Source organism: Copadichromis virginalis, linkage group LG11 (genome assembly GCF_057382275.1).
Source record: "Copadichromis virginalis isolate Kocher_CV1m ecotype Utaka linkage group LG11, C_Virginalis_male_GT1.1, whole genome shotgun sequence".
Taxonomy (NCBI): Eukaryota; Metazoa; Chordata; class Actinopteri; order Cichliformes; family Cichlidae; genus Copadichromis; species Copadichromis virginalis.
The window spans coordinates 15542985-15556713 of NC_140628.1; the positions used below are offsets into that span (position 1 = coordinate 15542985).

Sequence of the window (13729 nt, forward strand, 5' to 3'; positions counted from 1 at the left end):
GTCTCATTTTCATAACTTCCCTACAGCAAATTAGCAAACTTTCATTTCCAGCAGTAAAATAAGACGTTATTTCATATTCAACTGTAATGGTGACAAATGCTATTATTACAGTACTTATAAAATTATTACTGCCCGTTTTTGTAAACATACATCACAGAGCGGAGGAAAAGCCAACCCCGACCCCACAAACCTCGTCTCCTTCTCCACAAGCAAACATTCCCCTCCTCTCCAACTCTGCGCCTACAACTGACTCTGGATCAGCTTCCACACCCAGCTCTTCTCCAGCCGCCAACCCTTCTGCTGACAAACGTAACCCCCAAAAACTGACCTGGGATCAGGATACGGCAACAAAGCTCCAGCAGTTTAAACTCTGCCCCCTTTTCCCTAAAACCCAGCCAACCTGTAGAGTGTCACGGAGTGCTGAAGGCAGGGTGTTGGCGCAGCGCGTGGAGAGAAGTCGCAGTTTCAGTGTCACGTATCCGTCCGCTCGTGAGAAATTTCCTCGTGATTTGCTTGTCGCTGCTAAACACAAAGGTAAGTGCCGAAACAAATAAATTAGCTCACATTTCACACAGCAGTGACGCCCTCGTCTATCCTTAGTTGCGGAAATTTGTTGATGAAGTTACGTTTTTTTTCGTCAGTTGAAAGCGTTAATCTCATTCCGGGCTAATTGTAGGGTCACGTCACATTTAGGTTGTCATCTTAGAAAAGAAGAACTTTTGGGGGGGAAAAACTTTGTTATTGTGTTTTTCTACACTTAAAGGTTCAAATAAGACGAGTAAATACAACGTAGGCGGAAAAGCAGAGCGTCAGGCGCCTATAACGTCTATTTGGCCGTTTCCATCGAGCCCACCAGTGCCAGGACAACGGGACTGCACGCGCTTATTTGCGTGCGTGTGTCCATCACCTTCTTTGCTATTTTTTTAAGTGCTCAACAGGCTTAATGTACACCAGCTTTTTGTAGATAGGTCCTTGTTTAAATTCATCAGATAAGAGGAAAAACTCAAAGGAATATTTGCGGCATATTTTATCGCACCAATAAGGAGTTGGATTTTTAAAAAGCGCACATTATTTTTCCGTTTTCGGTTGTAAGCTTTCCTACTTTAGACTTTTCTAACGTGCTCATACTGTAGGCTGTATACACGGTCTTTTTTTTAACAGGACTGCAAAATGGTATGTGTGACCAGCTGATAAGAGCAGAAGTGACTGTGTGCCACCAGGACAGAGTGGGACAAGGACACAGGCAGTCAGATTATGTTGCACAGGACATGCATAGCATGCTGCTAATTTATCAAAGCAATCATTTGATCGTCATGGTTTCAGATACAGACTGTGCATGTGCAAAGAAGACTCTGCAAGAGCACAAGGAATTCAGATATGGAGCAAATAAGTTAACTTTCCACCAAAATAAAGCCCCCACAGAACCAAATAACCACAGTGAGGCTGTGAAATGTGTTGTGCAAAGACGTGATGGGAGTGCTGCAGAGCAAATGTACTCTGTGGAAAATGATGATCAACTCTCTCCCAACAGTTCTTCCCTGTTTTTCCAGTGATATAAGCTAGGGGGCAAACATTAGGATAATAGGCTGGTGATATAATAGAAGAGATGGTAAGAAGACAGGACAGAAGCTAAATAAGATGATTTTGTGATGATAATAACTTCACTTATATAGTCAAAGTATTTGCAATGGCGTTTTCTTTCCTTTCTTAGCTGAGACAGACTTGTCTGGACGTCCTCTCCTCCTCATGTAAATTACAAAAGCCTAAAAAGAAAACGGGACCAGCAGTGGAGAGAAAAGGGAGGACGAGGAAGCGCTCTTAGGTGGCACACTTGCTGCTCACCTTTCCTAATTGCATCAGTTCAGTGGCTGACAAACACAAATTTAGAAACTGCAACAAGAAGACATTGATTTTAGATCAGCCATGTGACTGTGACCTTCAGAGCATTCCCTTTCCTTCTCTGGGATAATGTTGGAAGAGAAACCGATGATAGAGGTCTTCCAAAAAATTTTGTTTTGAGCAGCTGCTAGTCAGCACTTGGGAGATTGATGGGTGTAAGAGGAGGTTAAATTATGGAAATGTACGGTCTTTGTTGATCTGCTGAGTATGACTCTACAACATAAAGACTGTTTCTAGCCGCTCACTGTGGTTTCCATGAGTGATTCATGGCTTTAGTATGCTCCACTCCCTCTCTGTGTCCCTCCTCTTCCCCTCTCTTACCCAACCGCACTCTCCCTCATCTTCCTCTCTCCCACTCACTGTCAGCTTAAATCCTACTTCAAAACTTTATGTCATGTGATGTATTTCTTTCCCTTTTTTTTTCAGTTTTGTCACTCTTTCATTTTCTTTGCCAGTGCTGATCTCCTCCACCTCATGCCTCTTCCTTCCTTTCTCTGTTGCTTGTTTCTCTTTACTTGTCAATGGAGTCCACACAGTTTTGCAACAACAGAGCCCATTTTGTGGTTGCTGTTTTCAGCTTGCATTTGTGATCACACATTTCGTTTCCAGCCTTTCGTTTCTGGAAAATCATCAAACGCCGGAGTCACAAAGTGAAGGGAGGTTCTGCTCTGTCTTGGGCAAGTAGAGGAAAAGTATTGGTTAAAGCAGGTTCACACTGTGTGCAGTGTGTTTCTTCGAGGACAAAGACTTCCCTGTGGGTGTGTGACTCGTACAGGATGTTTTGCATACTGGAATTCACTGCTTCTAATTTAGGAATAAAAAAATGCCTCTGAAAATAGGCAGCTGGCTTTGTAGTGCATTACATGACCCCAAGCACACCAGTGTCCAGCATTCAAACAGGTGGACGGGGGGTGGGGGGATTGTTAGAAGACAGAAACCAAGTCATACATGCTGTAAACACACACACAGTAGAGGAAGCTCTGATATTAAGACTTAGAGTGTAGTTATAACGTACTGCATGCGTGTGTTTTTCATACACGCGTACTTGTATCACTGATTCATTTTGTACTTTACCCTCATGGCTCAAAACATAGTTAAGCAGCTTAAGCATGATCTGGTGGAACTGGCAGTTGGCTCACATTCAAAGCCGAGGTGCTCACATGTTTGTGTGCTTTGCTCATTTCATTCCCCAAAGATCATCTTCTTGACACTGAATGGTAGCCGAGGAGCGCTCCTTGTGTATTTTGGATCCCTACGATCTTTCCTGCAGTAGCACCAACACAAGGAAAAAATTCTGATCACAAAATGTTCACGTTACTTAAAAATCAGTTTGCAGAAGCTTTACTTGTTAGCAGAAGTCGAAGTGGAACGTAGCTGAAGTTTATTGCGTAACCTCACTTGTAGAAAAGGGAGGAGAAGGAGTGTTGGGCGGAAAAGGGAAGCTCACCATGGGCTCGAGTGTATAGAGTAGAAAGCCTATCTTCAAGGGAATTTGTAAGGGAAGGGATAAACGAGAGAATGCTGGGGAAAGTGCAAGGACGTGATGAAGCGTGTCCAGGAACTGAAGAGTGTAGAGAATAAAGGAGAGGTCTAAACTGACTGGAGGGCACTGGAAGGGTAACAGGAGCTTAAAAAACAGAAGAGCTGTATGAAACAGCAGTGTTTAAACAAACATGCGATTGCTGAACACTTTCTGATGAGGACAGAGAAGATGAAGTGAAAGAAGCAATGGGTGAAAGGACGCAGCAAGAGAGCATGAGACGGAGTGTAAAGCACTCCCGAGGTCAGGAGGGAGAGGGATGCTCCGAGAGCTGACAACAAAACGCGAGGGATAGTCGGAGACAGGCGGGGAGAGCCAGAACAGAAAGCTCTTTATCCTTGGAGCAGAAGAAGCTCCACGGGGAGTTGGTGCCCGCAGTTGTGAATATAGGTTTTTAGTGGTTCTCTGGAAACATTTGTAATTTCCAAGTGGCCTGAAACCATAACTAAATTAGGTCAGAAACAACAGGATGATTAGCCAGTGACTCTTGTAGGTTTTTAAACAAAAATACAATATAGATTGATGTTTCCAGCATTTACAATTTGAAGATCTGCAGCTTTTCTTGTTCTTTTTATACATGAAAAATCTAGTAGTTGTGTAAATGTGAGTTATTCATGAACAATCCGCATATTCTGGCCAAGTTTGAACACTTTACTTACACACCAGGTGGTTTGTTCTTGTGTTTCTGCAAGTCATGAACACAATGATTGGGATACACACCTTCATCACTTACTGCCTCGCCCCACCCTACACTAACATTTGCGTTAGAATATGATCTTTCAGTAGGAGCTGGGAGGCGCCACCTTTCTCTCCCCTGCCTGACCTTTCAGCTGCCCTTCTTTTTTTCCATCTTTGTTCTCTCTTACTGTCTTTCTGTCTGCTTTTGCCTTTGTTTCTCCCACCTTTCTCTCTCCCCCGGTGCCTTTCTAACTAGGTAAACCATTCTCCAGTGGTTGTTGGCCTATTTCCAGCAACTGTGCATTCCCCCTGGCTCGCCTTGGGTTGCTGTGGGGAGGCACTGTGATGGAGGCGCTCGTCCTGATCTTCTTTTTCTCCTCTTTGCTGCCAAACTCCGAAATACCACCAGCTGAACAGGGAGACACATTGTTCTTGCTTACATTCTTTATAGTGACCACCATGTCTCCCTTTCACACAAGCAAAAATGCTAGAAGATACCAGATTAATTGACCAATTTAATAATTTTGTATATAAAATGACACGTGAAAAATACAGATTTTCTCACAGACCCATCAGATCATTGGCAGGTGTCTGTTTTTGTCTGTCAGTCCAAAATCCAAAGATAGTCTTTCCCATATCAAGTATGGTGGAGAAAATCAATAATTTCTCATGTTTCTCATGAAATTACAGGAAATAGTAGTTTCATGAAAAACAGAGGGGGGTAAGTGGTAAGCTGTTACTGGTTTCAGGACAGTTTAGACAAGCTAAGTGGGGCATCAAATTTGACAAGTAACTAGGGGTGCACTCAGATCTCCTCTTATGGCAGCCTTTCAGTTCACAGACAAATGCTGCAGGGCATACATGACAGTTTTGCTAAATTTGTGTCCCCCATCTGGTTTGTTTGGTGTAAGGTGGCCGCAAAGCTCAGTCGGAGCCCTCTCTCTTTAATGTTATCTTAACTTTTGTGTCTGGCCTCATGCAAACAACATTCAATCCAAGGCAGTCGTTACTAAACGCTGCTTCTGTTTCTCCCCCATGGATCAACAGCTTTTCTTCTTGTAAATTTCCACCAGGAGCATGATGGAGAATAATCCCAAAAAGAATCTCGTTGCAGTCTTGGGGGAAAAAAAACTAATCCTGTCAAGATCCCAGATCTTTGCAAAAGTCTTATAGTCTATGACTGAAAACTCAGACCAACCCATTGTCTCAGGATGTCAGGGGATGCCAGACTTTTTAAAGGTTTCCAATGTGTGAATGTTTATGCCAAGTGGAAAATCGCTGCCCTGGTTTTTTTCTTTCAGGGGCAGGGGGTTAAGGCGTGTCCTTTCTGAGAGCACATGATACCCCTGCTCCGATATTCCACCTCACACAGCACAAATACCTCAGATAGTGTGTTTAATATGGGTGCCCTTCTCTGGAAATACATTTCTCTATAAACAGTGACACAAGTTTATAGATGTATCTAGGTCGTCTTAGTCTAAGGAGCTTGGAAAGAAAAGCATCTGGACTTCTCCAAGTTTCTTGAAGACATTTCACCTCTCATCTGAGAATCTTCTTCACTTCTAAGGGAACACCATTGCTCCTAGACCTGAGGAAGCTTCTGGGATGACAGGAGAAACGTCTTCAAGAAACTTAAAGAAGTCCAGATGCTTTTCTTCCAAGCTCCTCAGGCAACAGTAGAAATAGCTCAATTGGCCAATGCACAGTTCACCTTTAAAAAAAGTTGAATTCAGTTGTTTTGTTCTTGTTTTTTCAGACAGAAATAGCTGTGAAGTTTGAGTGCACTTACCATATTCTTGTGGATTTATCCTGTTTATCTGCAAGTGAAAGCTAATTTACAAAGAAGACTTAAAAAAAACTGACAGGAAACTTCAAACACCTGGACAGTCACCATAGCTGTGGCCACACAATATATAATGCATGATGACATTAGAATGTGGTCTATATTCAGGCTATAGAACATTAATGCTTCGGTGCTTTAAGATGGCAGCAGTGCAATGCAGTATGCACGAGAGATGTAATTCTCCTGTTGAGGCTCCATTAGAGCACTTTGTGTCCATCAACATCAGCTCAAGTTTCTGTGTGTGAAAATAAAGCAGGAGGGGCCACTTTGTATCCATTTGAATTTGATCATTTGACTTTGTGTGTGCTTCAAAGGGGACAGATGCATGTCCTGTAAGCGTATCTCTGTGTGTTTAGTCCTTTTACTGCCCCTCAGAAAATACTGTGAGGCTAAATGTTGCATCATGTCTGTTGACTTTGTTGGCTGGTACTAGCCAGAGCCTTGTACTGACTAGAAGTTAATGGTTTCAGTCAACATGCATGCACAAGTGAAACATGAAGTTCTGGATGTTTCAACTAACTAGAGCTTGTGTTTCTGTCCTTATGTAAATCCTGAAGATGTTGAAGATCTGTGTTTTGGTGTTAATGACAAGTAAGTAAAACTCAAGTCTTTTAATATAGTGTGGGGGAAAAAATTGTATCACGTTTTTTTTTCTTTTTCTTTTTCTAAAATGAGAAACTTAAGTTATTTTCATTCATTTGTTAAATCGGAAAGCATGACCAGTTAGCTTCACTTCCTTCTAACAGAGCTTGCAAGTCTCTCTCCTGTCAGAACATTGTACAAATATTTGAGGACTCCTGATAACGTGGTGGGGGGAGAAAATAAACAGCAGAGTTCATGAGTGGCTACAGATATCATCTGGTCACCATTTCAGTCTTGGTTTAATTAGGTTTACAGTAATGCAGTACTGTGTAAAAGTATATGCTTCTTTCTGATTTTCCTTTTTCTTGCACATCAAATTGAAAAACTAGACAAAGACTACCTGGGTAAATACAAAATGCACTTTTTAAATGATGATGTAATTTATTAAGGGAAAAGGGTATTCAAACCTACCTGTGTGAAAAAGTAATTGCCTCAATTATTAAATCATAAATTAAAAAATACTTGATGATTGGAGAAATCATGCAGGAAGTCACAAAAGAAATCAGAACAACAACTAAAGAACTGCAGGCCTCACTTAGTCTTAGTTAAGGTCAGAGTTCATGATTAAACAACAAGAAAAAGATCGAGCAAAAATGGCATCTATTGGAGAGTTCTAAGGAGAAAACCACCGCTGACCAGAAAGAACCCAAAGGTTCTTCTCACATTTACCAAAAAAACTTGATGACCCCCCAAAACTTTGCAGAAAATATTCTAAACACCGACGAGATTCTAACAGTCAAACATGGTGGCAGTAGTGTGATGGTCTGGGCTGCTTTCTGCTCTCTACCAGAAAGTCCTGAAGGAGAATGTCCATCCATCAGTTCATGTCCTAAAGCTCAAGAACACTTCAGTTAGATATACCACGTGTCCACCTGTGAATGGCTCAAAATACAACCCCCCCCCCCCCCCCCCCCCCCCCACACCCACCCACCCAAAAAAAAACAATCTTGAGTGAAAACTGATCGAGATATTTTATTGTGACCTCAAACCAAACTCTTTCACACAGGGTCAAATAGGTCTGGGTAACTTTTCTCCCATGATAAATAAAATCCTTTTTTTTTTTTTTTTAAATTGCATTTTAGTATTCACTTTGATTATATTTGTCTAAAAATAAAATGTTTTATCAGAAACATTTAAGTGTCATTAATATGTTACATTAAAAAAAAACAATAAATGAGGAAGTGGGGGGAAATACATTTTCACAGCACCGTATGTGGAACTAATTTCTGACAGTGTAGTTTCCATTGGTAATGAAGCGAGGCTTCATCAAGTGGAAACTAGAGATGATATTTGGTGAAACGGAGCTTTATTTATAATTTTAAATACGAAAGCTTTAAGGGGTATTTATGAATTGCCACTGAGAGAATTTCATTGCCTTTCTTTGAATGCTGCATGAAATAGTTTAACATCAGCTTCCACTTTCAAGATCTCTTATCAGCAGCACGAGATTGGCTCTGTTTCACTGTTGTGTCTGATCCCTTGCAGTTGTGTCCCTGGTGTTCGCAGAAGAACAGAACGGTAAGTACAGTCCTGGACGTCAGATTCAATAGAGCCTAATGTTTGAAACCTGTCCTCCTGACACTTAGGCATGCCACGATTTAGTAACTCTGATAATACCACTGATGATAACACTACTTAGATGTTTCTGAATGTTTCCCGTGTGTCTGCTTTTAACTGATCCTCTTTATTTCTGTTCCTACAGCGGAAGATGACCCCTTCACCTTTGGTAATTATCTGTAAATTTATTACTGTCTTATGTCAGTTGATTAAAGTAAGAAGATGATGCCTTATATTGATTGTTGCACCCTTATATAAAAGAAGAATGCAATATAAATATTGTTGGGTAAATGTCTATAATATTTATTTACTTGTTGGTGCATCGATTTCAGTCTCGACCTTTTGTCTGACTATTTTTTTTTTTTTTACTTCAAGTTGTTGTTGTTGTCTAATGGCTAACATGATGTGTTCGTGCAGACTATCACAGACTGCGTGTCGGAGGCCTCATCCTAGCTGCCGTTCTCTGTCTCATTGGCATCACCATCCTTCTCAGTAAGTGGCAAAATACTCACAGATACATGCATTATACAAATATATGCACAGCTATAAATAGACTCCATCAAAGGCACGCAGTCATCTTTGCTTCTTTTCTCTCACTTCAGGCGGCCACTGCAGGTGCAAGTTCAACCAGAATAAGAGGTGATCTGTCATCGAAATATTTAAAAAACATCTGTGTAACAGGAGTAAACTAACGCTGCGGCCACACCGGAAATGTTTTGCAGCAATGTGCCCACCAGAGACCACAGAAAGTGATCACATTTGACTACAAGTGACTACAGGTTAAATAACCGCTGGCAACATGAAGCGGCCAGGACCTGAGATAAACTTTTCTCACATTTTGTGTGGCACTTCCAGCTAAGCGATTGAAGCAACTGCCAATGAGAGCACAGGATACTCCTGACAACTGGAGCCTCGAATATCTGCAACCAGCCCTCAGTTTCAAAGCAATGCACAAGAAACAAAGCACTTCCAGTGTGGACGGACCTTAATGGCACCGCATATCAAATATTATCTTGCAAGTCATGTTAGGCTTTTGTTTTGTTTTTTTCAACCCCAATTCTTGAATTCTTGCTTCTCTTTGCAGGCGGAGGACAGGAAGCAATGCTCAGCAGATGCTTACCGATCAAGGTAATGCATACATCCTGATTAATAATAATAATAATAATAATAATAATGGATTGGATTTATATAGTGCTTTTCAAGGCACCCAAAGCGCTTTACAATACCACTATTCATTCACTCTCGCATTCATACACTGGTGGAGGCAAGCTATGGTTGTAGCCACAGCTGCCCTGGGGCAGACTGACAGAAGCGAGGCTGCCATTTCGCGCCATCGGCCCCTCTGGCCAACACCAGTAGGCGGTAGGGTAAAGTGTCTTGCCCAAGGACACAACGACCAGGACAGAGAGCCCAGGGATCGAACCGGCGACCTTCCGGTTACAGATACGCTTCCCAACCCCCTGAGCCACGGTCGCCCCATTGACAACACTCTTTACCTTATTAACTGGTTCACAAACTAAAGGTGCACCAGTCGACCGGCCAGAGACTGTTGTCCAGCATTCTCACCCTGAATCAGTGACTGACTGGTCAGCCTCACGTGTGTCCGATTACAGGCCAGTCCATTTAATGTCCCATTCGGCACAGTGTGCAGGCTCCTCTCAGAGAGCAAAGATAAAGTTCTTCTAAGTGGGGGAACAACCACATAAATGTTTATAACAAAAACACTCATTAGACAGTTAAACTGAGTGAAAAAGAGGAAAAAAGTTTGATGTTCTGTCATGTGATGAAGTTATAAATATTGGAAATGGAATATTTTGTTCCTGTATAGGACACTCTATTTCAGCTTTTTAATGCATACCTATGAGTTGTGTGAAGCCGGATAAACAACTTCTTCTCTTATCAACATATTCACAATTTTATCACCCACTTGGCATCCTGCCTAGATCTCAAGTTATATATACTCGGTCCATCTGCTTCACTGTAGACATCCCCATGTGTCTCTCACACGCACGCACACACTGACACAGAATGGAAAACGCTCATAGTGCTGGACTGAGATGGCACAGACCTCGCTGTTCAACAGGTGCAGGGACTCTGGGAGTCTGGCAGGCAGAGAAGGGAAGGAGAGAGGAAGGCAAAAAGTACTGCTGTTTCATTTAACTTTGCATTTTTTAGCGTTTTTTGTTTTTTTTTAACACAGAAATATTGTTAATTTGTATACTCTGTGTTGGAGCTGTTGATACTGAGGCCAAGCTGTTTTGATTTTAGCAGCTTTAATATAGGACAAACACACAGGTGGCCCATATGGAAAAAAAACACTGGGTGTGTATACAGGCAACTCAGCAGGATCCCACAGGGACATACTGCACTGTTAGGCAGTTTCCACTCACAGGCCCACACACTCTTCCTCTTTCTGACGTTCATTCTCAGATGATGAGCAGCATATAACAAAGAGTGGATTTTCTACAAAGAGCCACAAACATTCATCATTTTACATAAAATTATGATTGCTACGTTGTTACGGCCTCACTTGCCATGATGGGGTTGAGCTGGGGGGTGTTTTTTATTTGTTTGTTTTTGAAGTATTTTGCTTCTTCTTTCCTTTTTTTAATGCCTAATAAAAAAAGTCACACTTTTCAGTAGTTACTTCTCTAAATAAGTTTACTGCTGTCACAAGATCCCAGTTAAATCTGCAATGTTTTGTCACAGTGTTCTCTAAAGTCTAGAGGTTTAATTTTTTTTTAAAAAATGCAGTTTGAGTTATATTGCAGATTAAAGCAAAGTCATGCAGACCCTACTAAAGGACCCCGTTTGTGCCTCATGTTGGCAATCATATTTTCAGGAAGAAAGTCAACCATGCTTTCCTTTGTGTGTGTCTCTGTAGGTCGTGCCTGCGACTGCTAGATGTCAGCCAGAACACACCGACTTCCCAAATCTGCAAGCAACAGACACCGCAGAGGATGAGCACTGGGACTCGTGACAACCCACAACACCCTACTGTTGTTTATTTAGAGAGATAAACAAAGAGTAGTCTGTGTGCACCTGATCTGAGGTGTGGCGCTTTCTACCTGAGCTACTGATCTTCAATCCGCCCCTCAACCCATACACCCACGTTCAAAAACATTTATATATATATATATATACACACACACACACACACACACACACACACACACACGGTTTTGCCACTTTCATTTCAATCAGTTTACCTTTTGTGATACTGCACACTGTGTAAAAATAAAAATGAATAAATCGATATTAACCAGCTGTGATACCCAGCTGCTCACGACAGAAATTGGTCATTGACACACAGGTCTTTTTTTATGTTAGTAGTTTTGAATGTATCTAAGTAAAATAGTAGCACAAACCTATTCCCAAATAAATGTCTCACATTACTCCTCATACCTGTACTGTATGTCTGAGTCAAACATTGATGTAGATGTTAGTCACTTACTGTGGCCGGCCTAACCCTGTGTGCTTTTGTGTGAATTATATGAAATCCATGTATTCATGAGTAATTAGGGTGCTGCTGGGAATTCATCAAAATCTGTTCGTTTCCATGTTTTGCCTTTTGAAAGAGTGTAGTGGATTGCACTGTTCAGAGAGTCATGTTTCTATAAAAGAAATGCTGAAACACCTATGTGCTCTTTACTTCTTACTTTTTTACAAAGGGGCTTTTTATGAAGTTTCAAATTAAGGCCTGCTGTACAATACCAGTATACCGAAGGCAGTAATACAGAGACAAAAATGATGTAGTTGTTGAGAGTGAGCTGTGTTGTTTCCAACAATTGAATGAGGCTTAACTGGATACGCTTCTCATTGTACGCTGTGTGTCTGATTTTCTGAAAGATGTTTTAAGGAGTAAAGAATTGGAAAGATTCACCTCATGGGTGTAACAATCTGCAAGCAGTAGGTGTAGTGAAGGTAGATGAATTTAAATACCTTGGGTCAACGTTCTGACGCAACGGACAGTTTACAACACAGGTGGGGAATACAGTGCAGGCAGGGTGAAGTGGGTGGAGATGAGTGTCAGAGGTGGTTTGTGACAGAAAGTGGTAGTGAGACCTGCTATGATGTTTGGATGAAGGCAGGAGGTCGGTCTGGAAGTAGTAGAAGAATGAAGATTTTCACTGGGAGTGAAAAGGATTAGCAAGATAGAAATGATCATATCAGAGCAATTTGGAGAGGAATAGCTGGAAATGTGTAAACGAGGCATAGGGCTGTTGAATATGGAGCGGTCAGGGGGCAGAAAGACCACAAAGATTCATGGATGTAGTGTAGGAGGACATACATGTGACCGGAGGATGCTAGGGACAGGGTGAGATGGGAGCAGATCCCTGTGGCGACCCCTAAAGGGAGCACCCGAGAGAAGAAGTCGACCACTTTTTAAAAGGCTGTGTACCATGTTATGTATCAACTGCTGATTTCCTCATCTGTTGGAAAAATGTAGAAAAGAATTTGAGGTTTAAGTCGCTGTATACAAGGGTGAAAAAGACAACAAAAAAGTATACAATGAACAAAAAATAAATAAAAATGTGTCACTCTGTGTCGTGGGATAAAAAACAGACAACCTTAAAGTGGAAATCCTCACATTACCTATGTTCAGTGAACACAGGGTGCCACTGCATCCACAAAAACAATCCAGAAACTTCCGTAGCTTCTGTCTTTTAAGATGACTTGAGGGGACGTAAAAGCTGGTTACAAAGTGCTGTCTTTTCACTTTTATTGTTTGAAAATAGTTGTGCTGGTTTTTATATCAAAAAGGGAGCTCACATAAAGCATCTTGTGTAAGCGTTAAAGGGGTTTTCAAAGTAAGTAAATGAATAGAAGTATAAGGAGTGGCCTTCATAGCCATGTTCTTTCTTCTTTATTAGACATGCTCTGTCGCCATCTAGTGGACAATCTGTTTCCCCCTGCCTGATTAAGGTAGTGAGACCGCATAATGAGCCTTCCAATCATGCGGTGCCCTCGTGTTTACCCGTGAGATACAGACTTAAATACTTGAGTAACAAAACTACATGGTGTGTAAATCTACAGAGAAGAACTCGACATGAGTCGTTCTTTTAATTAACTGTATGACAACTTCAAACCATAAGACCATAATATTTCTCAGTTATTCACATAAAGGGCTGTTTTCCAGTTAACTCGCAGTTTTTGTGAGAGACCGTCACCCCTGATTATGCCCACCGAGCCGACCCATACTATAGGCTCTATAGGTCCTGATTTACATATGTCCAGCCAGCTATTGAGACCGGAAATTAAGCATATTTGCATTCACAAAATAAAAGCGTACTGCGTTGAAGACCGTAAAGAAACAAGACGGAGACACCATTTTGGATGTGGAAATTATACGTGTTTTTGTGGCTATAGATAGGTATTTTCCGGGTTTTATTGTTGATATGTGTTTCGTGTGACCCATATAATCATAAGATTGGTTTGGTTAAATTGTACATGTGTCTGTGGAGGCTGAGGGTAAAAATAAGCTTGTTTTCATTCTATATTGTCTCTTCACCTGTTTCCAGAGCCTACATAGAAAGGCAGGCATCATCTCGTTTCCTAACAACCACCAA

At 41.4% G+C, this 13729-nt stretch overlaps 1 protein-coding gene across 3 annotated transcripts; it reads left to right on the forward strand.

Annotated features, from left to right (window-relative positions):
• The first annotated feature begins 252 nt into the window (after nt 1–252).
• On the forward strand, nt 253–11264 carry fxyd3 (FXYD domain containing ion transport regulator 3). Of its 3 annotated transcripts, none has more exons than XM_085473311.1 (8): nt 266–534; nt 6518–6551; nt 8088–8120; nt 8305–8328; nt 8577–8651; nt 8762–8798; nt 9244–9287; nt 11044–11264. In XM_085473311.1, the coding sequence occupies exons 2-8, from the start codon at nt 6518–6520 to the stop codon at nt 11061–11063; spliced, it is 267 nt and encodes an 88-aa protein (XP_085329437.1). In that variant the 5' UTR covers nt 266–534; the 3' UTR covers nt 11064–11264. The 3 variants fall into 3 exon arrangements, with proteins under 3 accessions (XP_085329439.1, XP_085329437.1, XP_085329438.1); XM_085473312.1 differs by lacking the exon at nt 266–534 and adding an exon at nt 1712–1822; XM_085473313.1 differs by lacking the exons at nt 9244–9287; nt 11044–11264 and adding an exon at nt 8882–9237 and having other exon boundaries at nt 253–534.
• Nucleotides 11265–13729: the final 2465 nt, after the last annotated feature.